Source organism: Saccopteryx bilineata, chromosome 7 (assembly GCF_036850765.1).
Source record: "Saccopteryx bilineata isolate mSacBil1 chromosome 7, mSacBil1_pri_phased_curated, whole genome shotgun sequence".
Taxonomy (NCBI): Eukaryota; Metazoa; Chordata; class Mammalia; order Chiroptera; family Emballonuridae; genus Saccopteryx; species Saccopteryx bilineata.
In genome coordinates, this window is record NC_089496.1 from 82,493,267 (window position 1) to 82,519,481 (window position 26,215).

The following is a 26,215-nucleotide window of genomic DNA, read 5'->3' on the forward strand; positions in this document are numbered from 1 at the left end:
GTGCACCTTCTGTTCACACACAGCTCTGTCCCTTACTGGCCTTGTGATTTTGGATATGTTAAGAAACAGGTAAAAACAAAACAAAAAAGAAACATATTTGTGCCTCAATGTTCTTATTGGTTACATGCAGTGAATTCATCTGTATTAATTTCACTGAATTCTAAGGACTGAGTAAATTGTTTTTATATGAATCTAGGGCCTTTCACATCATGAATACTCAAAATTATATTATTGTGAAAATATTTTTTATCTACTCCATATTTGTCCATCGTAAAGATGCACCACAATGGACTACCACCCTCCAGTAGCACTGTCCTTGTTTTCAATCCGTTATGAATAATCATGACATGAACATCCACATACATGTGACTAAGGTACACATTCAAGAATATCCATGGGAAAAATGCCTCTAAGAAGTGGAACTGCTTGAAAGATGGGAGTGTGCATTTATTTACATCTGATAGATGGGGTCACATTGTCCTTCAGAGAGAATGCAGAATCACATACCCACAAACCATTCATTAATCATTTGTCATTCAATCAAGTAGTCATTCATTTGTCAAATATTTATTGAGACAATACGTGCCAGGCACCACTACAGATAAGTGCTATTATTAGTGACAAAACAAAGATTCTTGCTCGTGCGAAACATGTATGTTAGTGGGATGGTGGGTACATATTAGTAATTCATTTTGGATTTACTTTTTTTTTTTGTGGGTTTTTGTTTGTTTGTTTTTTCTTACAGAGGCAGAGAGAGAGGTCAGAGAGAGGGATAGATAGGGACAGACAGACGGGAACGGAAAGAAATGAGAAGCATCAATTCATCAGTTTCTCAGTTGTGACATTTTTGTTGTTCATTGATTGCTTTCTCATATGTGCCTTGACCGCGGGCCTTCAGCAGAACCGAGTAACCCCTTGCTCAAGCCAGCGACCTTGGTCCAAGCTGGTGAGCTTTTGCTCAAACCAGATGAGCCTGCGCTCAGGCTGGTGACCTCAGGGTCTTGACCCTGGGTCTCCGCATCCCAGTCCGACGCTCTATCCACTGTGCCACTGCCTGGTCAGACTTTTGTGGGGTTTTTTTTTTTACAGAGACATAGAGAGTCAGAGAAAGGGAAAGATAGGAACAGACAGATAGGAACGGAGAGAGATGAGAAGCATCAATCATCAGTTTTTTCATTGCGACACCTTAGTTGTTCATTGATTGCTTTATCATATGTGCCTTGATCTTGGGGCTACAGCAGACCGAGTAACCCCTGCTTGAGCCAGCAACCTTGGGTCCAAGCTGGTGAGCTTTGTTCAAACCAGATGAGCCCGCGCTCAAGCTGGCGACCTCGGGGTCTCGAACTAGGGTCTTCCACATCCCAGTCCTGACGCTCTATCCACTGTGCCACCGCCTGGTTAGGCTGGTTTTAATTTTTACTTCCCACATAACTTATAAAGTTGAGTCTCTTTTTTCATGATCATTGACCTCATAAAACTCCTCTCTGTGAAGTGACTATTCAAACATTCAAACATTTTGCCCATTCAAAAAATATTGACAGTGTCTTTGTGGTTTTTTTGGTTCTTTATATAAGGTAGATATATATCCTTCCAGAATATATTCATTGTGATCATTTCTCCCACTCTTTACCTTACTTTTTGATTATCTTTTTTTTTAAGTGAGAGGAGGGGAGATAGAGAGACAGATTCCCGCATGCGCCCCAACCAGTATCCACCTGCTATTCCCATCTGGGACCTCAAACCAACCAAGCTGTCCTCAACTCAAACCAATGGAGCCACTGGCTTCAGGAGCGAAGAGAGAGAGAGAACGGGGAGAGGGATGAAGGGGAGACAACCAGATGGTTGCTTCCCTGTGAGTCATGACTGGGAATCGAACCCAGAACATCCATATGCCGGGCGAATATTCTATCCATGAGCCAACTGGCCAGGGCCACCTTTTGATGATTTGAAATGGTATCATTTGATGAATAGATAGGAGCTTAAATTAATTTAACTAAAGACTTATTTGATAATCTCTTATAATTAGTGCTGTCTGCGGAGTTTAAGGTCATAAAGATTTTCTCTTATGTCTCAAACGAGAGGCTTTTATAGTTTTATTTTGTACAGGACGGGGGAAATTGGAAGAGACAGAGCTTAGGAATGTCGATCCTCCTGTTCAGAAGAGGTGGGTAATGGCTCACACAACTGAACAGAAAGCGTCTGGCTCACTCAGATGAGGCCGGAGGGTCTTGTTCTGCAACCTGGCAGCTTGTCCCTGCTTCAGACTGGAATGAAACAGAGCTTATAGTCGGGCGGTACAGAGCCTATCCCAGAGAGAGCTGGAGTGGTGTCAATGTCCTTCAGATCAACCAGAGGCTTCAGGGTAAAATGCTGTAAAATGTGGGTCAGTATTAAAAACAGCTCCATGCGGGCTAGGCCTTCTCCAACACAAGCTCTTTTTTCCTAAAAATGACACGGAAATTACATATTAATTTAATTCTATTTCTGAGTTAACACACAGAGAGGCTGAAAAAATATGGAAATAAGAAATAATATATAAGTATATTAATAAAAGACTAATTAACTTATGGCTTCTCTTATCTACAGCGGAACCTGATTTCCTTCATTCTCTCAGCACCTACCTCTGTGTGCGTGCTGCAAGAAAGATTCTATTCTGTGCTCCCCACATTGGATTTGCTTTCCTGAGGCTTGTCAGTGACATCTTTCCATGCACACACACACAGGCTGACCTACCCAACTGCATGAGGCACACACTGTACTTTCAATGGACAGTTCCAAGGCTCAGTAACAGCTTTGTTTCTCTTCATCGGTATTCTAAAGGATAATCTTAATCTTGTCATGTCCCTGCTTTAAAAAATTTCAAGAGCTTGCCCTTGCCAAGTATAAAAAGAAACATCAAAAATTAGCCACAGCATTACTATCCACTAATCCTCAAACAGACTGGCAATTTCAGATGTTGTCTCAAATTCAGCGGTCCCTCCATGGAAGACTATTCCTCCATGGAATAGTCTTCCCCTCTACTCTGCCTGCTGACACTCTCTACACTTTACTAGATCCTGTTCAGATGTCATTTACTCTATGCAAACTTCTGTGACGTGCTCAGGGTATGTAACTCATTCCCCCATCTGTTCCCACAGCCCTCATTAATGTTCTAACACAGCACATGTCACATGAAGTTCTAATAATTCATCTGTCTCACTGACTGGAATATAAGCTCTTCAGGTAAGGCCTTTCATCTTGAAATGATGCCTACAGTGTCAGACAAAAGCGAGTCTGCAAACCCAGTGATATGAATAGAAACCTTGAGCAGGCTCATTACACAGAAAGAAAGATAAGGCCTTTTACTCTCTCTTCTTCCCTCTGTTTCTCCTTTGGAGTGTGCTGAATATTCTCTGGGTCTCCTTCCTTTCAGGTCCATTCTGTGTGTGTCTGTCTTTGGCGCTTACTCTCTGCTCAAGAAGCTGATTCCTATGACTCGCATAAACCCAGAAGTTGGTTCCTTCTGAGTTCTGAATAAATTCAGAGGATTAGATATTGAAATGGCCAGAGTATTTAATCCTCACTCCCACCCTGTCGGACCACAGTTTAGACAGTGGCTCTATTCCTCTGCCTCTAAACACATCACCTGTTGAGGGGTCCCATCTCTCTTTGCTAAAGATCTACTTGGGTTCCAGTAATAGCCACCTTCCCTCGTTCCTTTCAACCTAGGATGGTGATGTTTTTCCCCTGCTGGTGTCAGCCCCTGAGTGCTTTAGCACACTTCATTACCTCCCTTAATCTTCCCACTCTCCAAAAAACTGTCTTTGCATTAAACATTTGTGTGTGTGTGTGTGTGTGTGTGTGTGTGTGTGAGACAGAGACAGACAGAGGGACAGACATGAAGAGAGAGAGATAAGAAGCATCAATTCTTCATTACAGCTCCTTAATTGTTCATTGAATACTTTCTCATATGTGCCTTGACCGGGGGTGGGGGGGGGCTACAGCAGAGCGAGTGACACTTGCTCAAGCCAGTGACCATGGGGTCATGTCTATGACCCCTAGATCAAGCCAAAAACCTCACGCTCAAGCTGGTGAGTACGCTCAAACCGGCGACCTCAGGATTTCAAATCCGGGTCCTCTGCATCCCAGTCCGAAGCTCTATTCACTGCACTACTGCATGGTCAGGCTCATTAAACTTTTGTTAGTTGACTTTTCTGAGTGTGCCACCTATTTCTTTCCAGGACCCTCACAAATTAAAGGAAAGCACTGAAATAAAACTTCCTGCAAGAAAATTTCTCTTACCTTCTAAAGACTCTATCCTCTGCCCTGGGAACACAGAGGACAAGAGTTAGGAACTTCTGACCCTGGCTAGTAGCTCATTCTGTTAGAGTGTCATCTGAAACACCAAGGTTGAAGGTTCAATCCCCAGCCAGGGCACATACAGAAAGTGATCAATGAATATACAACTAAGTGGAACAGAAAATGAATGCTTCTCTCTCTCTCTCTCTTTCTCCCCCTTTCTCTGTCTGTCTCGCTAAAAACAAAACAATACAAAGATAAAAAGTCAGAAGCTTCTGTTTGGTTCCCACAACAGTCCCTTGAAGACATTTGTCTCTCTGGGGTCTCATTGCCAGTTAATGTCGGGGACTGAAATATCAACAGGGTTTTTAGAGTTATTTCTGGGGGGACCGAGGTGTGAGGAACTGGCTGCTGCCCAAGCCCCCACCTCGCTTGCAAAAAGCTAAGCCCTTCCCCACACCTCCATGTTAGCTGTGATGTTCGTCCTTCCCCGCATTTTCCCTGAAGGAAAGGACTGGCTTCTTTGTGCATGTTAAGTATTGGTAGTGGTTTTTTGCCCTTGGTAGAATTCTTGAGTTGCCTTGGAAACTGTAATCAGAAAAGTTATTGATTTCCTAATGGCCCATTTTACCCTATAATAAAGAAAGATGTGGTTTCTGGAGGCGACCATGTTTTCTCTGCTAGGACAGTATTTTCTGCTAGCAGTAATTGCAAAGCCCTCCCAAACCCTTCTTTTATATTCTTTAATTATTTAAGTCTATTTTCTTAATTCCGCACCGTTCCTGCTTGGGACCTGAATATACTCGTTGCAGCTAGCCCGCGGCATGTTAATTTGCCGTCCTCTCTTTCAGATAGGGGATCTGTTCCTTATTGACACTTTATCCTTGGATCTGAGCATGAGTCTGCTGCATATGGCCTCCTCAGGGAAGTGTACTGAATGAACTGACTCTAGGAGGAGATTTTGCAATGTCAGTGGTGAATTATGGGACAGAACTCATTGAGCAGCCTCCAATTCAATGAGAAATAACCTGGACTTTGGGAGTGGTGTCTCTGTCCTCATGCAAATGACAATTTGTCCAGTCCTGTGTAGCCTCCATGCAAAGCCCTGCCTCATCTCTTTGGCCTCTGATGTGCAAATAGAAATGAAACTTGCTTACCTGCTGAAAAAGGCATGAAGTAGTCACTCCTCTTAAAGTTGCCTCTTCCATCTAAGAAGTGTCTGGGGTCAAACTGGTCTGGGTTAGGAAACTCTTTGTTATTGTGCAGGATAGAAGTCAGAGATGTGAATATGGATGTGCCCTGATATAAAGAGAAACAGACAAACTGGATTAAAGAATGTTATAGAGGTCCTGGCTCGTTGGCTCACTGGTAGAGCATCTGAATGGCTGGTGTCCTGGGTTTGATTTTGGTTCAGGGCACACAGAAGAAGCAACCATTTGCTTCTCCACCCCTTCCCCTCTCACTTCTCTCTCTCTCTCTCTCTCTCTCTCTTTTTTTCCCCTTCTACAGACATGGCTCAATTAAAAATGGCCTCAGATGTGTAGAACATCGCCCCCTAGTGAGCATGCCTGGTGGATCACTGGCAGGCGCATCCCAGGCAGGTGCATTCAGGATTCTGTCTCTGCCTCCTTTCCTCTCATGAAATGGAAAAAAAAAAGAATGTTATGGAGTTTTTTAAAAAGTCCCTGCATCAAATCCTTTTGTTTTATACATCAAGTGATTGAGGTATTAAAAGGAGAATTTATTTATTTCATGTCACAGAAGGAATTAGTGACCAAGCCTAATAGGTCTTAAACCATATAAGCCAGTCCAAGGCACTGTTCATGGACCCCAAGGCCATTGTCTTTAGTTTGTAGTCTGATATCAGCACTTCTTTTTTAGAAAACTAAGGAAACTCTCTGGAGTGCACTGTCTTTAATTGTACTATTGTCAAAAAGTGCTGATGTGGAAGAGCGGCAAGATGGCGATGGAGTAGGCAGACATACCAACTTCCACTTCCCAGAACCAAAGTGAATTACAACTTAATTTTAAGAACCTTCATCTCGAGAAACCAACTTTGAACTAAACTAAGAGGACTCTTTAACCAAGGAACACCGAAGAAGCCACACTGAGATTGCTAGAAAAAGTAGAAATGTGGAGAGGGCTGCTCAGTTCCTGGAAGCAAACAGCGGCGTGGAGAGACTCACATGGCAGGAAGTGAGTTTAGTGGAGAGGTGAGGGTTCTGGGCCCCACGAACAAAGCCCAGCCTGCAGCCCCAGAGCCTAGAAGAAGCGTATGGACAGTGTTTAGCTGCAAAACAAGTCAGGATACTGTTTGTGAGAAAGAGACAGATTTCTCACACCTAGGATTCTTCTTAAAGGGACCGCACAGAAAACCTCTTTCACAACCACTCACCCGGGTCTCTGGGGGACGGGGAGAGAGGAGAGGACCAGAGTAGCAGGAAGAGAGTGTAATCTAGGAGGCACAGGCAAAACACTTTGAGGAACAGCCACCTTGACCCCTGGGCTGTGTCACTCTCCAAATCTGAAGTGAATATTTCTCCCTGGAACCAGCAATACCAGCAAAGGGAAGCAGGACACCAGCCAAACAGGCTCTTCTGCGGCACTCAGAGCAGAGTTGCTTAGAAGGAGGAAGCCTTAAGAAATACAATATTTACTTCTAGGGTCTGAGCTGCAGAGCCCTCACCCACACTACTTAGGGCTCGCTGGAGGTTAGTGGCAGCAGGATGCATAAGGCACGGTCCCATGGGCTGTGGCAGAAGTTAGGCTGGCCAGAACTCAGGCCCAGCATGAGCTCAGTCTCACATAGCAGGGGCATAAGGGACACAAAAAAAGTGGTCCCACCTGCAATTCCACCCGCAGGGGAAAGATTAAAGCCTGGGAACTGCAAAGACCTGCATCTCAGCACAGGCATACAGCCCCACCTGGCCCACAGGACCGGGGCTTGTGGCCCAACTCATGAGCACAGCTCAGCCTGTGGGATCAGGATGAAAGCCCACAAATATGTGGAGACCCATGGCTGAGCAAAGGTGCTCACCCCTGCCTGCATTGAAAGGCTTGTGGCCCTGGGTGTGGTATGTAGCCCCACTCACAACAGGTGGGCGAAGGCAAAGGCTTGTAGACCAGGGCATGTGAACACAGCCGCTCCCGTGGAGGTGAGGTAGAAACTGCAGCAATAGCCACAGCCAGCAGGCGCAAGCAAAGCCCATACTCGAACATCCAAGGCAGCGGCAGAGGTGGTGAAGGGCCTGCAGACACACCACACCCAGGGAATGACAAAATAAGAAGGCAGAGAAATTCAACTGAATTGAATCAAGAGAAACCCCCAGAAAAGGACTTGAATGAGTCAGATATAACCAAATTACCAGATGCAGAGTTTTAAATTATGATTGTTAATATGCTCAAAGATCTTAGAACAACAATAGATTGTCATAATGAACAACTAAATAAAGAGATAGCAAGTATAAAAAAAGACATTGAAATAAAAAAGGAATTAGTAAGAAATGACAAATGCAACATCAGAAATAAAGACCACAATGAAGGGAATTAAAAGTAGGGTGGATGAAGCTGAGGATCGAATCAGTGAGTTAGAGCACATGATAACGGAGCAGGGAAGCAGAGCAGCAAAAATAAAACAGACTAAAAACTCTGAGGAAACTCTAAGAGAGCTCTGTGACAACATGAAGAGAAATAACATCTGCAACATACGGGTTCCTGAAGAAGAGAAAGAACAAGGGATAGAAACTTTGTTCAATCAAATCATAGCTGAAAACTTCCCTAAATTGATGCAGTGAAAAGTCACACAAGTTTAAGAAGCACAGAGAATTCCATTAAAGAGAAACGCAAAAAAAATCTACACCAACACACATCATAATTAAAATACCAAAGCTAAGTGATAAAGAGAAAATATTAAAAGCTGCTAGAAAAAAAAGGTTATTATTCAAAAAAGAAGCCCCCACTAGGATGACATTCAACTTCTCAACAGAAACACTTGAGGTCAGAAGGGAATGGCAATAAATATTCAAAGTAATGCAGAACAAGAGCACACAATCAAGGCTACTTTGTCCAGCAAGGCTCTCATTTCAAATTGAGGGAGAAATAAAAAACTTCCCAGACCAAAAAAAAAATACCTCAAGGAATTCATTACAACAAAATGAATGTTTCAAGAAATGTTAAGGAGCCTGCTGTAAACAGATTAAAGGGGGAAAAGAATATGGCAAAAGAGGAATACAGCTTTAAAGAATAAAGTGGCAATAAACAACTACATATCAATAAGAACCTGAAATGTAAATTAATTAAATGATCCAATCAAAAGACATAGGGTAGCTTCATGGATAAGAAAACAGAACCCATACATAAGCTGTCTACAAGAGACACACCTCAAAACAAAAGATGCACATAGACTGAAAGTAAAAAGGTGGAAAAAATATATCAGGGAAATGTAAATGAAAATAAAGCTGGGGTAGCAATACTAATATGAGACAAAAATGGACTTTAAAACAAAGGCTAGGAGTGACTTCAGAGAAATGGCACTGTAAGGAGCGATACCGATAAATCTCCCCCAAAATTCAACAAGATCTTCAACCAGAGACAGAAAAAATCTATCCTTGGAGCCTCCAGCAGTTCCACACTAAACGCAAAGGTATGATCGAGTGAAAAATTGACTAAATATATAATCAACCCGAAGGAAATAAGACGGAGGAAGAAACACTCCACCTCCCTCACTAACCTAAATAAAGGGCTGCTTTCACTGGGAATTGAGAGTATAGGAACTGAAGCAGGCATAGGGTGTGAATAATACCAGGCTGCAACACAAACGTCCGAACCAGGCTGTGGCATGGACATTCAAGCCGCGGTAAAACTGTGCTTGTGGCAACCCAGTCAACACAAGCTAATGCTCGCGCCAAATCCAGACAAAGAAAAACAAGTGGGGCAGCCATCCGCCCCGATCTACTGGTCGGTGAGCGCAGATAGTGTGTGTAAGATTCCTCCTAGAGTCCCAAGAGTGGGCGCCCATGTTACCAAACAGAGGGGCAGTCAGAGGCCTTTGTGTGGGCCAAAACCAGAGTCTTGGGGTCACCCCTGAGCCCTGAAAAAGTTGCACGTGGGGAGTGAGCAGGAATGAAATTCCCAACGCTGGAACTTCTCCCGGCGGGTAGGGCGCATCACCCAGGGCAAGAGGCAGCCGGCCCGATATCCTGGTTAGCGAGCATGTATAGCAGGCAAGAGATTCCCCTGGGAGTGGGTGCCCATGTTCCCAGACAGAGGGGCAGAGTCAGAGGCCTTTGCGTGGGCTGTGACCGGAGTCTCAGTGTCACCCCTGCACCCTGAAGAGTGACTCGTGAAAGCGAGATTCCCTACGCTTGAACTTCTCCACCCAAGTGGGTGGGGCACCTCACCCAGCCATACAAGCTAACAGACCCATGAAGGATTAGCTTAACCCACAGTCTGCTTGCCTCCCAACTGACCTATGCGACCCTAACTGACAAAATCTCTTTCAGGTCAGTGATCTAAGACAAGAGAGGAAGCTATTTTTTAGTACCTCTTGCTATGCTATGCACATAGGGGTGGGGGCAACCTCTGATTGGCAGAGCTTGCATACTCAGGGCTATATGTTAAAAAGGGGGAGGTTGGCAGCTTGTAAGTCCTCCTGCTTTGCAAACAGTGACTAGGGCATCTTCTACCCAGCCAAAAGAGGTTACAAAGTACCAAAAGCCTGGGGAAAGGAGTCCTACAGAGTGCTGAGGCATTCAGGACATGCCTAGAGGCACATAGAAAGGCATCTTGAAAACAATTGGCTCCCAGTCCCGCCTGATTATGCTAGCAGCTCTGACTGATTGAGCCTTACCCAGAGCCCTGTGCTGAGTGGGAATAGAGTGGGGATTTGCCAGCTCTTTGAGCCTCTTACTACCCAGGCAGAGGCAGCAGCAACCCCATAGCTGGATCATCAGGCTGCTAATTCAGGAAGGAAAGACTAGGAGAGAGGCTCCGGGAAAACGGACTCTCTCATTGTCGGAGCCTGCAAATGCTAATGAGCCTTGACTGCCAACGAGACCGAAGCCCAATATATGACATTACCTTAGAGACTTATCAACTGCAAACCTCTACTTTAAATGTGCCACAGGGGCAGAACCCAGGGTACAGAGTCACTGACCAGGAAGAGGGAGAGAAAAGAAAAAGCAAGAAGATAACCTTTCAAAATCAAGAATAATCCACAGACTTTATAATCTATCCCATTTTATTATATTTGTTCATTTGTTTCTCTTATCTTCTTGTCTTGATTATTTTCTTCCTTATCCAATTTGGTCGTTTAATTCTCTGCCGGTCTTACTGTCTCCTCTCCTTGAACTACACTACCCATAAGTGTTACATCTCTCATTATCTTTCCTTTCCTCTTCCTTTCTCTCTATTAAGGTTGCACTCTCTCTCTCTCCCTTTGTTCTTTTTTCTTTTTTCGTCTTTTTGCATTTTCCTCTTTCTTTTTTTCTCCCCTCTATATTAGTTTCTTCTTTTCTCCTTTACTTTTCCTCTCATTCAATCCTCAATCATGAACAAATTATTTTATTTGGGACTCAAATTTTTCTTTGTGGCACTTTGGGGTTTTTTTACTTTGCTTTTTTAACTCACTAGCAGTGCTCCCAACCCTGGCTCTCCATTTTATCTAGTTTTTGCTCCACTAAATACAATAGTAATTTTTAATTTTTTGCCATTTTTCCGGTTTCCCTCTTATTCCTCTCATTATATCTCTTAGTTAACCATCACCTAAAAGCAAATCATTTTATTCTTGACCCAAATTTTTTCCTTTTTTGCATTTTATGGGCCCATACCCCCTTTCTTTGCCCCTTTATCACTTCTCCCTAATGCAGGCCCTCCATTATAGGTAGTTTTTGTTCTATTTAGCACAATATAATTAACAGTTCACCACAAGATATTCTCAAGAAGGAGAGGAGAGGAGAGGAGTGGAAAAAAAATAATTATTATTTTTATTTTTTAACTTTTTATTTTTTATTAATTCTCATTAGTACTATCAACAAAACGCCCTCAGATGCCATTAAGGAAAAAGAAATTGAATCTCATGGATACAAAAGACAGAGATGTAGCATAGACAGATGAAGAAAAATCTATGGAGAAAAATTTAATATATTGGAAACCTTGGAGCTAAATGACAGAGAATTTAAAACAGAAATCCTAAAAATACTCAGATATACAAGAAAACACAGAGAGGCAATTTAGGGAGCTCAGAAAACAACTCAATGAACACAAAGAATATATTTCCAAGGAAATTGAAACTATAAAACAAATCAAACAGAGATGAAAAACTCAATTCACAAGCTGAAAAACTAGGTAACAAGCTTAGCTAATAAAACAGTCCAGATAGAAGAGAGGATTAGTGAGATAGAAGACAAGCAACTTGAGGCACAACAGAGAGAAGAAGAAAGAGACTAAAAAAATTTAAAAAAATGAGATAGTCCTAAAGGAATTATCTGACTCCATCAAAAAGAATAACATAAGAATAATAGGTATATCAGAGGGAGAAGAGAAAGAAAATGGACTGGAGAACATATTCAAACAAATAATAGATGAGAACTTCCCAAGCCTGTGGAAAGAACTAAAGCCTCAAATTCAATAAGCAAACAGAACACCAAGTTTTCTTAACCCTAACAAACCTACTCCAAGGCACATCATAATGAAATTGGCACAAACCCAATGGCAAAGAAAAATTCTCAAGGCAGCCAGCAAAAAGAAGAATATAACATATAAAGGAAGGCCCATTACATTATCATTGGATTTCTCAACAGAAACTCTACAAGCTAGAAGAGAGTGGACCCCAATATTTAAAGTCCTGAAGAGAGGAACTTTCAGCCAAGAATACTATACCCATCAAAGTTATCCTTCAAATATGAAGGAGAAATAAAAACATTCACAGTTACAGAAAAGATGAGGGAATTTACATCAGAAAACCCCCACTCCAGGAATTACTAAAATGGGTTTCCAACCAGATACAAAGAAAAAACAAAACAAAACCACATGTAAAAGCTCCACCAAGAACACAATAAAACCAAATTTAAACTGTGACAATAAAAACAAACAAAAAAGTGGGGGGGAGAGGATGGAAATTAATAGTAGCAAAGGACGATGGAGTACAGAAGTACTCACAAGATAGTGCATTGCAATGAACAGGGTAGGAACCCTTTTCATTACTTAATGGTAACCACCCTTGAATAAACGACCACAGAAACACATGATTTAAAAAAGATAGCAACAGAGGAAAAAAGTATGGAATACAACCAAACAAAAAAAAGGATAGAAAAACAAAAGAGAAGAATCAAACAAGACAAAAATCTGAATGAAAGCAATGTATGAAATGGCAATAGGGAACCCACAAGTGTCAATAATTACACTAAATGTAAACAAATTAAACTCAACAATAAAAAGGCACAGAGTAGCAGAATGTATTTAAAAAGAAAATCGAACTGTATGCTGCCTACAAGAAACACATCTGTGGAAACTAAACAACATACTTTTAAAAAATGAATGGGTCAAAGAAGAAATAAGTGCAGAGATCAAAGATTTATACAGACTAATGAAAATGACAATACGACATATCAGAATCTATGGGATGCAGCAAAAGCAGTGATAAGAGGGAAGTTCATATCACTTCAGGCATATATGAACAAACAAGAGAGAGCCCAAGTGAACCACTTAACTTCCCACCTTAAGGAACTAGAAAAAGAAGAACAAAGACAACCCCTAAAGCAGCCGCAGAAAGGAGATAATAAAATCAGAGCAGAAATAAATGAATTAAGAGAACAGAAAAACTATAGAAAAAATTAATAGAACAAGGAGCTGGTTCTTTGAAAAGATCAATAAAATTGACAAACCCTTGGCAAGACTTACCAAGGAAAAAGAGAAAGAACTCATATATACAAAATCAAAAAATGAAAGAGGAGAAATCACCACGGACACCGTAGATATACAAAGAATTATTGTAGAATACTATGAAAAACTTTATGCCACTAAATTCAACAACCTAGAAGAAATGGATAAATTCCTAGAAAATACAACCTTCCTAGACTGAGTCAAGAAGAAGCAGAAAGCCTAAACAGACCTATCAGTAGAGAAGAAATAGAAAAAACCATTAAAAACCTCCCCAAAAGAAAAGTCCAGGCCCTGACGGCTTATACCAGTGAATTTTATCAAACATTCAAAGAAGACTTGGTTCCTATTCTACTCAAAGTCTTCCAAAAAATTGAAGAAGAAGCAATACTTCCAAACACATTTTATGAGGCCAACATAACCCTCATACCAAAACAGGCAAGGATGGCACAAAAAAAGAAAACTACAGACCAATATCTCTAATGAATACAGATGCTAAAATACTAAACAAAATACTAGCAAATCGAATACAACAACATATTAAAAAAATAATACATCATGATCAAGTGGGATTCATCCCAGAATCTCAAGGATGGTTCAACATACGTAAAACGGTTAACGTAATACACCATATCAACAAAACAAAGAACAAAAACCACATGATCTTATCAATAGATGCAGAAAAGGCTTTCGATAAAATACAACACAATTTTATGTTTAAGACTCTCAACAAAATGGGTATAGAAGGAAAATATCTCAACATGATAAAGGCCATATATGATAAACCATCAGCTAACATCCTATTAAATGGCACTAAACTGAAGGCTTTCCCCCTTAAATCAGGAACAAGACAGGGTTGTCCACTCTCTCCACTCTTATTTAATGTGGTACTAGAGGTTCTCGCCACAGCAATCAGACAAGACAAAGAAATAAAAGGCATCCATATCGGAAAAGAAGAAGTAAAGGTATCACTTTTTGCAGATGATATGATCCTATACATCGAAAACCCCAAAGAATCCACAAAAAGACTACTAGAAACAATAAGCCAATACAGTAAGGTCGCAGGATACAAATTAACATTCAGAAGTCAATAGCCTTTCTATATGCCAACAATGAAACAACTGAGAAGGAACTCAAAAGAATAATCCCCTTCACGATTGCAAAAAAAAATAAAATACTTAGGAATAAACATAACAAAGAATGTAAAGGACTTATATAATGAAAACTATAAACCATTGTTAAGGGAAATTGAAAAGATATAATAAGATGGAAGAATATACCTTGTTCTTGGCTAGGAAGAATAAATATAATCAAGATGGCTATATACCCAAAGCAATATACAAATTTAATGCAATTCCCATCAAACTTCCAATGACGTTTTTTAAGAAATAGAGCAAAAAATCATCAGATTTATATGGAACTATAAAAACCCCCGAATAGCCAAAGCAATCCTAAAGAAAAAGAATGAAGCTGGGGGCATAACAATACCTGACTTCAAACTCTATTATAGGGCCACAACAATCAAAACAGCATGGTATTGGCAGAAAAATAGACACTCAGACCAATGGAACAGAATAGAAAGTCCAGAAATAAAACCACATATATATAGTCAAATAATTTTTGATAAAGGGGCCAACAACACACAATGGAGAAAAGAAAGCCTCTTCAATAAATGGTGCTGGGAAAACTGGAAAGCCACATGCAAAAGAATGAAACTGGACTACAGTTTGTCCCCCTGTACTAAAATTAACTCAAAATGGATCAAAGATCTAAACATAAGACCTGAAACAATAAAGTACATAGAAGAAGACATAGGTACTCAACTCATGGACCTGGGTTTTAAAGAGCATTTTATGAATTTGACTCCAATGGCAAGAGAAGTGAAGGCAAAAATTAATGAATGGGACTACATCAGACTAAGAAGTTTTTGCTCAGCAAGAGAAACTGATAACAAAATAAACAGAAAGCCAACTAAATGGGAAATGATATTTTCAAACAACAGCTCAGATAAGGGCCCTAATATCCAAAATATACAAAGAACTCATAAAACTCAACAACAAACAAACAAACAATCCCATAAAAAAATGGGAAGAGGATATGAACAGACACTTCTCCCAGGAAGAAATACAAATGGCCAACAGATATATGAAAAGATGCTCATCTTCTTTAGCTATTAGAGAAATGCAAATCAAAACAGCAATGAGATACCACCTCACACCTGTTCGATTAGCTATTATTAGCAAGACAGGTAATAGCAAATGTTGGAGAGGCTGTGGAGAAAAAGGAACCCTCATACACTGTTGGTGGGAATGTAAAGTAGTACAACCATTATGGAAGAAAGTATGGTGGTTCCTCAAAAACTGAAAATAGAACTACCTTATGACCCCAGCAATCCCTCTACTGGGTATATACCCCAAAAACTCAGAAACATTGATACGTAAAGACACATGCAGCCCATGTTTATTGCAGCATTGTTCACAGTGGCCAGGACATGGAAACAACCAAAAAGCCCGTCAATAGATGACTGGATAAAGAAGATGTGGCACATATACACTATGGAATACTACTCAGCCATAAGAAATGATGACATTGGAACAATTACAGCAAAATGGTGGGATCTAGATAACATGATACGAAGCGAAATAAGTAAATCAGAAAAACCAGGAACTGCATTATTCCATACGTAGGTGGGACATAAAAGTGAAACTAAGAGACATTGATAAGAGTGTGGTGGTTACGGGGGGGAGGGGGGAATGGGAGAGGGAAAGGGGGAGGGGGAGGGGCACAAAGAAAACAAGATAGAAGGTGACAGAGGACAATCTGACTTTGGGTGACGGGTATGCATCATAATTGAACGACAAGATACCCTGGTCTTGTTATCTTTGAATATATGTATCCTGATTTATTGATGTCACCCCATTAAAAAAATAAAATTATTTAAAGAAACACATCTAAGCAACAAGGATAAAAACAAATTCAAAGTGAAAAGCTGGAAAACAATACTCCAAGCAAATAACATTCAAAAAAAGCAGGTATAGCAATATTCATATCTGATAATGCTGACTACAAGACAGCAAAAGTACTCAGAGACAAAAATGGTCATTTCATAATGATTAAGGGGATGCTGAATCAAGAAGACATAACAATTCTTAATATATATGCACCAAACCAAGAGCACAAAATATATAAGACAGCTACTTATTGACCTTAAAACACAAACTGACAAAAATACAATATACTTGGAGACTTCAATACACCGCTGATGGCTCAAGATTGGTCATCCAAACAGAGAATCAATAAAGATATATTGGCCTGTTTATAAAGTAGTGTCAGCAGACTAGAAGGAAAGGAATGCAGTCAGAGGGTGAGGTGCCTGAGTTTTGAACGTGCAATACGTATAGAAAGTGAAGCAGACTGTAATTCCACTGCAGTGACAGTCGGAATCTGATTCCTAAGGAAAAGTGGAGATGAAATATCTCTCACCTTCGGAATAAAGTATCCTCTGAAGTTAATGTCCCGGGTCACCTCATGGGGCAGATTGGTGGGAACAAGGTCACTGTATCTCTGGATCTCGTGCACCATGGCGTCCGTGTAGGGCATGCGGCTCCTGTCCTGCATGCAGGGGCTCCGGTTTCTGCCAACCACACGGTCGATCTCTTCCTGGACTTTAGCTGGCACGGCAGGAATCAGAATGTATGTGAAATGGAACACTCTTGTGAAATGACCGTCTTAATTTTGGTTACATTGTGCTGGGAGATGGGGAGAAAGGAAAACGACATTTCGCTACCTCCATAAGGGAGAAAAAGAAACAGATTTTCAGTTTCTTGGGCTAATTTGAGTCTCATTAGAGACTTAAATATATGTGCATGTAAAACACAACTGTACCATGAAATTCACTTCTCAAACTTTGATTCTCTATTTTGTGTATTTTTGTTTAATGGACTAGGGGGCCTGGGATCCTGAAGGATCACTACAAACCATGTAGTTTAACCTCTTAACAAAAACTATGCAGTTTTTGTTTTATTAAATGTGTAACTTCCAAGGGAGTAAGAGCTTCCCAGTACAGTAAGTGCTTAATAAATAGAGTAATTAAATGAGATGTTTAGTAGACTCAGCACAGAGGAACAAGAAGTTAACATTTATTTAGCATGGAAAATTTGATAGGCATGCTACACTATTTAGTGTATTTCTTTATAATTTCTCAAAATAGTTTTATGTGTTCGATATTAGTTTGTGTATCTTAAAAATGAGAAAAGAGGTCCAGAAAAGTAAATATACTTCTTAAGGACATCCAGGTATTATGTGGTTTTTCTCATTCCCAAACCCACCATCTTTGAACTTAAATAAGATTATTGTAAGTAATTTGTGTTAGTGAATTATATTTTTCCTTTACCTACAAAATACATCATGTTAATAGCTTAAGTAGGACTATTCATTAGTTAAAAACAAATGCTTATTAACTTTGCCTTTGTGGAAAAGACTCTGTGAATGTTAGGAAGTATTATCATCTCCTTAGACAGAAGATGGCGTCATACGGGGAAAGGTAGTCATGAGTCGGAGGTCACACAGCTATGTGCTAGTAGAGCAGAACCTGCAGCCACTGTTGTTAGAGCCTATAACCCACTTTCTCTACTACCGGGTGGCTACTGTGGACATATGGGATGTATCTACCACGTGAAGAATGGTCCTTTAATGGAGCATCTGAAAAATATGTGGTTTAATAGTTATAAGGAACAAAGAGTTAGGAATTTTAGAGAAGTTTTAGATTTTGCCTTCTCAGTTTGAGAGATGAGTTTTGCCTAGAAGAGAGTGGTTATATGCAATGGTTAGGAGCTGCTTATAAAATCCTATGCTTAACCAAATGTCACAGTGAAAGATAATGATGGCAAGAAAGAAAAGAGAAAACATAAATGGATATGATGCAAGAAAAAACCCACCTAGAAAATGAAAATGGAAGAGCTGGGGAAATATGACACAAGAAGGGCTTTAAATGTGTGTAGGAAAATGTCCCAAACAATTAACAGTCATAATCGACATAGTCTTACAAGAGTTAGTGAGTTTATTTGGCTAAAAGACTCTGTGTCACATGAAAGAATAACATTGCCATCATATCCCACAATGTGATGTGTGCAAGCAAAGTGATTCAAGGCTGTGCTTCTAAATCGCACCTTTTGGAAAACAGTTATAATGGAGGACAGGGGACTTTAAACTAAGTAGGAAAATCTTTAAGTAATGAAAAGGGTTCCTACCCTGCTCATTGTAGCGCACTATTTTGTGAATACTTTTGCACTCCATCGTCCTTTGCTACTGTTAATCTCCATCCTCTCCCCCCTTTCTTTTTGTTGTTGTCACAGTTTAAATTTGGTTTTATTGTATTCTTCTTGGAACTTTTACTTGTGGCTTTATTTTTTTTTGTTCTTTGTATCTGATTGGAGAACCCCCTTTTGTAATTCCTGGAGTGGGGGTTTTCTGATGATAAATTCCCTCATCTTTTCTGTATCTGTGAATGTTTTTATTTCTCCTTCATATTTGAAAGATAGCTTTGATGGGTACAGTATTCGTGGCTGAAAGTTCCTCTCTTTCAGGACTTTAAATATTGGGGTCCACTCTCTTCTAGCTTGTAGAGTTTCTGCTGAGAAATCTGATGATAATCTAATGGGCCTTCCTTTATATGTTGTATTCTTCTTTTCCCTGGCTGCCTTGAGAATTTTTTCTTGTCGTTGGTTTGTGCCAATTTCATTATGATGTGCCTTGGAGTAGGTTTGTTAGGGGTAAGAAAACTCGGAGTTCTGTTTGCTTCATGAATTTGAGGCTTTAGTTCTTTCCACAGGCTTGGGAAGTTCTCATCTATTATTTGTTTGAGTATGTTCTCCATTCCATTTTCTCTCTCTTCTCCCTCTGATATACCTATTATTCTTATGTTATTCTTTCTGATGGAGTCAGATAATTCTTGTAGGGCTATCTCATTTTTTTTAATTTTTGAGTCTCTTTCTTCTTCTCTCTGTTGTGCCTCAAGTTGCTTGTCTTCTATTTCACTAATCCTCTCTTCTATCTGGCCTGTTCTATTAGTTAAGCTTGTTACCTCGTTTTTCAGCTCGTGAATTGAGTTTTTCATCTCTGTTTGATTTGTTTTTATAGTTTCAATTTCCTTGGAAATATATTCTTTGTGTTCATTGAGTTGTTTTCTGATCTCCCTAAATTGCCTTTCTGTGTTTTCTTGTATATCTTGGAGGATTTTTAGGATTTCTATCTTGAATTCTCTGTCATTTAGCTCTAAGGTTTCCAATATATTAAATTTTTTCTCCATAGATTTTTCCTCATCTATCTGTGTTACCTCTCTTTCTTTTGTATCCATGATATTCGATTTTCTCTTCCTTAATGGCATCTGAGGGTGGTTTTGATGATAGTATTAATGAGATTTAATAAAGAACAAAAAGTTAAAAAAATAAAAAATCAAAAAAAGTTGTGTTTTTTTAAAAATTAATAATGAAATAAAGAAAAATAAAATAAAAATTTTTAAAAAGGAAATTATTTCCCCCCTCCTTTTTTCCTCTCCTCTCCTCTCCCCTCTTTCTTGAGAAAATCTTGTGGTGAGCTGTGAATTATATTATATTTAATAGAATAAACAATGCCTGTAATGGAGGACCTGAATTGGGGAAAAGTAATAAAGGGGCAAGTTAAAAAATAAAAATAAAAAATAATAAAATAAAAAGGGGGGGTATGGACCCACAAAAAGCAAATAATGAAAACATTTGAATCAAGAATAAAATGATTTGCGTTTAGGTGTTGGTTGACTAAGAGTTATGATGAGAGGAATAAAAGGGAAACAGGAAAATAGGGGGACAAATTAAAAAATTACTATTGTATTTAGTGGAACAAGAGCTTGATAAAATAGCCAGGGATGGGAGCACTGCTAGTGAGTTAAAAAGGTGAAGTAAAAAAACCCCAAAATGCCACAAACATAAGTTTGAGTCCCAGATAAGATAATTTGTTCGTTATTGAGGTTTGAATGAGAGGAGACGTAAAGGAGAAAGGAAGAAACTAATATAGAGGGAGAAAATAGAGAGAGAGAAATAAAAGAGGGAACCACTAAAAGAAGAAAAAAGAAAAAAGAGGAGAGAGAGAGAGAGAGTTAAGGGTTTTGGAGTGCAACCCTCATAGAGAGAAAGGAAGAGGAAAGGAAAGATAATGGGAGATGTAACACTTATGGGTAGTGTAGTTCAAGGAGAGGGGAGAGTAAGACCGGCAGAGAGTTAAATGACCAAATTGAAGGAGGAAAAAAAATTAAAAAATCAAGGATGAACATAAGAGAAACAAACAAACAAATATAATAAAATGGGATAGGTTATAAAGTCTGCGGATTATTCTTGATTTTGAGAGGTTATCTTCTTGCTTTTTCTTTTCTCTCCCTCTTCCTGGTCGGTGACTCTGTACCCCGGGTTCTGCCCCTTTGGCACGCTCAGTTAGAGGTTTGCAGTTAGTAAGTCTCTATGGCGATGTCATGTATTGTGCTTCAGTCTCGTTGGCAGTCGAGGCTCATTAGCATTTATAGGCTCCGACAGTGAGAGAGTCCGTGTTCCTGGAGCCTCTCTCCTACTCTTTCCTTCCTCAATTAGTAGCCTGATAATCCAGCTATGGGGTTGCTGCTGCCTCTGCCTGGATAGTAAGAGGCTCAAAGAGCTGGCAACTCCCCACTCTAGTCCCACTCAGCCCAGGGCTCTGGGTAAGGCTCAGTCAGTCAGAGCCGCTAGCATAATCAGGCGGGGCTTCTGCCCATTCAAAGACCTCTGGCTCTGCCACTCTGTCCGGTAACACGGGCGGGCACCCACTTCTGGGGCGCTTGGAGGAAACTCTCGCTCACTATCTGCGTGCGCAGACCAGGATGTCAGGCCGGAAGTCTCGCCCTCTGAGTGAAACCCCCTGCCCGCACTGAAAAGTTCCAGAGTTGGAATTGGCTCTCGCTCCATCCCTGTGTGCAGCTTTTTCAAGGCGCTGGGGTGGACTGAGACTCCACCCTCGGCCCACACAAAGGCCCCCGACTCTGCCCCTCCGTGGGACAACACGGGCTCCCACTCCTGAGGTGCTGGGAAGAGTCTCCTGCCCACTCTCTGTGCGCACAGACCAGGATGTCAGACCGGAAGTCTTGCCCTCTGAGTGAAACCCCCCACCTACACTGAAAAGTTCCTGCGTTGGAATTAGCTCTCGCTCCCTTCCCGTGCGCGGCTCCCTCAGGGCGCTGGGGCAGCCCGAGATTCCGCTTTTTGGCCCACACAAAGGCCCCTGACTCTGCCCTTCTGTGGGATAACACGGGCAGGCACTGCCGAGGCACTCGGAGGAATCTCTTGCTCACTATCTGCATGCGCAGACCAGGATGTCAGACCGGAAGTCTTGCCCTCTGAGTGAAACCCCTCGCCCGCACTAAAAAGTTCCAGTGTTGGAATTAGTTCTCGCTCCCTCCCCGTGTGCGGCTCCCCCAGGGCGCTGGGGCGGCCCGGAGGCTTTCGGCCCACACAAAGGCCTCTGACTCTGCCTCTCGGTGTGGTATCACGGGCGCACCCTCCCGGAGGTTTGGAAGGAATCTCTCGCCCACTATCTGCGCGCACCAACCAGGAGATCGGGTAAAATGGCTACCCCGCTTGTCTTTCTTTGTCTGGGTTTGGCGCGGGTGTTAGCTGTATTGCCCGGGTTGTCACAGGAACAGTTTTTCCTCGGCTTGGATCTCCGTGCCACAGCCTGGTTCGGCCGTTTGTGCCGCGGCCTGGATCTATTCACCCCCTTTGCCCGCCTTAGTTTCTATATTTTCAGTTTCCAGTGAAAGCCACCCTGTTTAGGTTAGTGAGGAAGGCGGAGCATTTCTTACTCCCTATTTCCTTCAGGGTTTGGTTATATATTTAGCCAATTTTTCGCTCCATCATACCTTTGGGTATATTGCGAAACATCTGGAGGCTCCAAGGATAGGTTTTTTCTGTTTCTGGTTGAAGATCTTGTTGAGTTTTGGGGGGAGATTTATCAGTATCGCTTCCTACTTCGCCATTACTCTGACCTAAGTAGGAAAATCTGATGCTGATGTTGGAGAAAGAAGCTCATGAGATTTAATTATACTAACACTGTCTGCATGTACCAAAGAGAAAATGATATAACAGTGGAGGAAATAACCTCTTAATATGAACTCAATAAAAAAGAGGAGGTAAAATGGGAAAATTGCATTCGTAAGAGAAATCATGCTTAGGAGGAAAGTTTTGTTTGCCCATTAGAGTATATTTCAAAAGAATTTTTTATTTGTGTTTAACTCTTTGTTTAGAAAGTAAGACTCTCCAGAAGGGAAAGATTATGATTGTTTGATTGCCTCTTTACATTGCAAATGTATTTAAGCAGAAATATATTTTGTTTGTTTGACAGAGACAGAGAAAGTCAGAGAGAGAGACAGATAGGGACAGACATGAAAGAAGAGAGATGAGAAGCATCAATTCTTCGTTGTGGCATCTTAGTGTCAATTGTTGGCTTGTTTCTTGATTGTACTCTCATAAATACCTTGACAGGGGGGGCGCTACTGCAGAGCCAGTGACCCCTTGCTCAAGCCAGTGACCTTGGGCTTCAAGCCAATGTCCTTTGGGCTCAAGCCAGAAAGCAATGTGTCATGTGTCATGTTTATGATCCCATGCTCAAGTCAGTGACCCCATGCTCAAGCTGGTGAGCCTGCTCTCAAGCCACAACCTTGGTGTTTCGAACCTGGGTCCTCCACATCTTAATCCAACAGTCTATACACTGTGCCACTGCCTGGTGAGGCTGACAAAGATATATTTATTGGGACATGGAAGGTATATCAAATGATATCTTTTTAGATGAAGAGAAAGGCTAATCTTTCCCAGATCCTAAAACGACCCTGTCTACTTCATCTGGTTTGATGCAGATCAAGGATACTCTACCATTACAGGAAGAACAATAACTCTGCCCTTCAAATCTCTGCTGCTATTTACATTTTTTTCTATTCTTGTAGTATAATTTGAATTTAATTTCTCTAATGTTAGGAAGATGTACTAGTAATAGAAAATTATTTTTGAATATTGTCTAGACAGGTGAAGAATGGGATAGTTATCAGTCCTGCCTGCCAATTTTTACCCGAATTTTATCTTGCCCATTGTCTGTAATCATACCTGTGACTTTTGGGTGTTTTAGCAGAAGCAGGAGTCCATATTTCAGGGTGGAGCTTGTTGTCTCTGTTCCTGCAGTAAAAATATCCCACACGGTCTGGATCAAGTTTTCCATGGTAAATACAGACTGTTGACTGTGCTTTTCCTAGTAATGATGCATTAGAATTACTGATAATTAGAAGAATCTTAGAGATACTGTAATGTATCTCAATATAACATTATTATTTGCTTAATTTGCTTATTTGACAAATTAATTCAGACATCAAAAATGTAATAGCTGAAGGTAAAGTTAGATGAGTTTTTAGATGTCTTTCAAACAGTTAAAATAAAATCAGAGTTACAAACTTTCTGTAAGTCCTTTCTGATTCCTACTTTCTCACCCATGAGAGTCAATCAGTTCTTTCAAACATAATTTTTATCCAGTCATCATGACTACTCACTGACAGTATGTGACCTATAGTCTATTTTATCATGTCTAAATTTCTCATTCAGCCTCCAGAACCACCCATCCGCTAACAGCATCACTATTCCCAATGTCACTGGTCATGACACCGACAACAGTTTCTCAGTTACAATCAAGATAACCTCTGAAAATTCCACATACTTGATCATCATTCTCTAGACCCTTTTTGTCATCTATGTTCATCTAAGCTAGCATTTCCTCTAAAACTACCTCATTTGGGAAGATTTCCTAGTAGCTTTCCAAGGTAAACCTTTCTAGGTTCTTATGCATTCCTGAGTTTCCTCACATGTTATATCTTGCTTTCACAGAACTTATTTTATGAAAGATATATGTTGTTTATCATTAATCTTAAATGTGTGTGTACTTGTTTGTGGATGTCTTTAAACCTGTTCCAAATAAAGAACCAGTTTTAACAAAGTAAATATAAAACCTTGTAAGTCATTTTTAGTGAGAATTTGGAACTATCTCAAAACAGTCATTATGGTTTGCAGAAGCAAGAGGCTGTACAAGTAGTTAATACATCCTTAGGAAGATGCATTCATTTTAATATCCCAATTTCACTGTGAAAGATTAAAACTAATCCATGAGTCACATCACCAACAAAGATGAAGTTGAAAATCAGGGTCTTTTATACCTTTTCCATTTGAATCAGGAAGTAGTCAATAAAGTCTCGAGGGTTATTGAGGTCCAGGGATTCCTGGTGTTCTTTTACTTTTTCCAAAATAAATTCTTTCTGCTTAAGAGTGTTTCTAAATAATTCATTATGACATCCAGGGAGATAATGTATTAACTGTGGGAAAGCATTATAGAGCTGAAAGAGTAAAGAATCATTCATTAATTCACTCAGCAAATTTCCATAGACATATATTATGTGTCAGACACTTTGTTATATGCTGAGCTGCTAAAAATTAATAAGACATGCATCCTGCACTAGGACATACTTGGAATTTGAAAGAAAAGGAACTGTCCTGGCCAGTGGTGGTGTAGGGATAGAAGATCGTCTTGGGATACAGTCGAGGTTGCAGACTTGTGTGTGGGCTCACTAGCTTGAGCACAGGTGACCAGCTTGAGCATGGGATCATCATCATGAATCGATGGTCACTGGCTTGAGCCCAAAGGTCACTGGCTTGAGCCCAGAAGTCTCTAACTTGAAGCCTAAGGTCAATGGCTTAAGCGCAAGGTCGCTAGTTTGAGCAAGTAGTCACTGGTTTGGCTGAAGCCCCCACTCCCGGTCAAGACACATATGAGAAAGCAATCAATGAAAAACTAAAGTGACACAACTATGATTTGATGTTTCTTATCTCTCTCCCTTCCTGTCTCTCTCCATTTCTCTCTCTCTCTCTCTCTCTCTCTCTCTCTCTCTGCTGTCTCTGTATCTTTTTCTCTCTCGTGTGCATGGAAAAAGAAAATAGAAGGAATAGTAAATATGCAGAGTTATAGGACAACAGGACACACAAGTTACAAAGCAGTTTTAAAACCATTTAAATACTTTTCCTCGCCATAATTCTATGAAAGTATTCAGAATCATACCACCTCTTTTCAAAGAAGGATACTGAGGTTGAGAAAGGCTACTTGACCACTCTGTGACACCAGCCTAGTGACAGAGCTAGAACCCAGTGTTCCTCCCAGTTTACCCTACACATATTTCTACAGTCACCTAAAAAGTTTGCACTCATACCCTTGTTTTGTAATGAAGAGACTGAGCATCAGGAAGATTAAGGAATACTCAAGTTACTCAGCTTATTTTATTCCGGCACTTACACCCTCAAGAATATTCACACTGCCTTATTCATTAGGCCATTCCCAATCCTGGAATTTACTGACTCTTCTTTAGCTAGCTTCTACATGATCTAATACCCTTGGTAGTAGGCATTGGAACAATTTATTTGGCTGGTAGCTTGTATCAAACTAGAAAGAGAACCAAGAAATCTAGATCCTAGGTCTAGTTCATTCTTTGTCTTGGCTGCTTTGGAAAATACGCTTAATATTTGTTGATGATTCAAAGATGAGAAGTTGATTATTTGTTCTCCAGGGTCCTTCCCAGGTAGAACATAACATGAGCTTATTATTCACATAGAATATTAGTTGTTAGTGATTGCGTATTATGGGTTATTAACATTCTCTGACAATGTACTATAGTAAGAAATACATCTTATGCCACCACCCTTTTCACCTATAGATGTAAAAATTAGAAACATTTTTTCTCAGAAAAATATCTTCATATCATTTCATGCACTGTGAGATAATATTTTTCTTTTTATTACCTTTTAATATTTTAAATTTAATTTTTTTCATTTTTTAAAGATTTTATTTACTGATTTTAGAGGGAAGATAGAGAGAGAGAAAGTTAGAAGAAGAAGCAGGAAGCATCAACTCATAGCAGTTGCTTCCCATATGTGCCTTGACCAGACAAGCCATAGGGTTTTGAACTGGTGATCTCAGCATC

General features: G+C 40.3%; 1 protein-coding gene across 1 annotated transcript in view; it reads right to left on the reverse strand.

Annotated features, from left to right (window-relative positions):
• Window positions 1–2,196: 2,196 nt before the first annotated feature.
• The window catches only part of LOC136311019 (cytochrome P450 2C21-like), a 38,056-nt gene continuing 14,037 nt past the window's right edge, over window positions 2,197–26,215 (reverse strand). The window contains exons 5-9 of the mRNA XM_066240169.1: window positions 24,404–24,580; window positions 23,310–23,451; window positions 16,639–16,826; window positions 5,428–5,577; window positions 2,197–2,442 (exon numbers count right to left, since the gene is read on the reverse strand). Of these exons, the coding sequence (XP_066096266.1) occupies window positions 2,260–2,442; window positions 5,428–5,577; window positions 16,639–16,826; window positions 23,310–23,451; window positions 24,404–24,580 (840 nt within the window). The 3' untranslated portion in view covers window positions 2,197–2,259. The remainder of the gene's footprint in view (window positions 2,443–5,427; window positions 5,578–16,638; window positions 16,827–23,309; window positions 23,452–24,403; window positions 24,581–26,215) is intronic.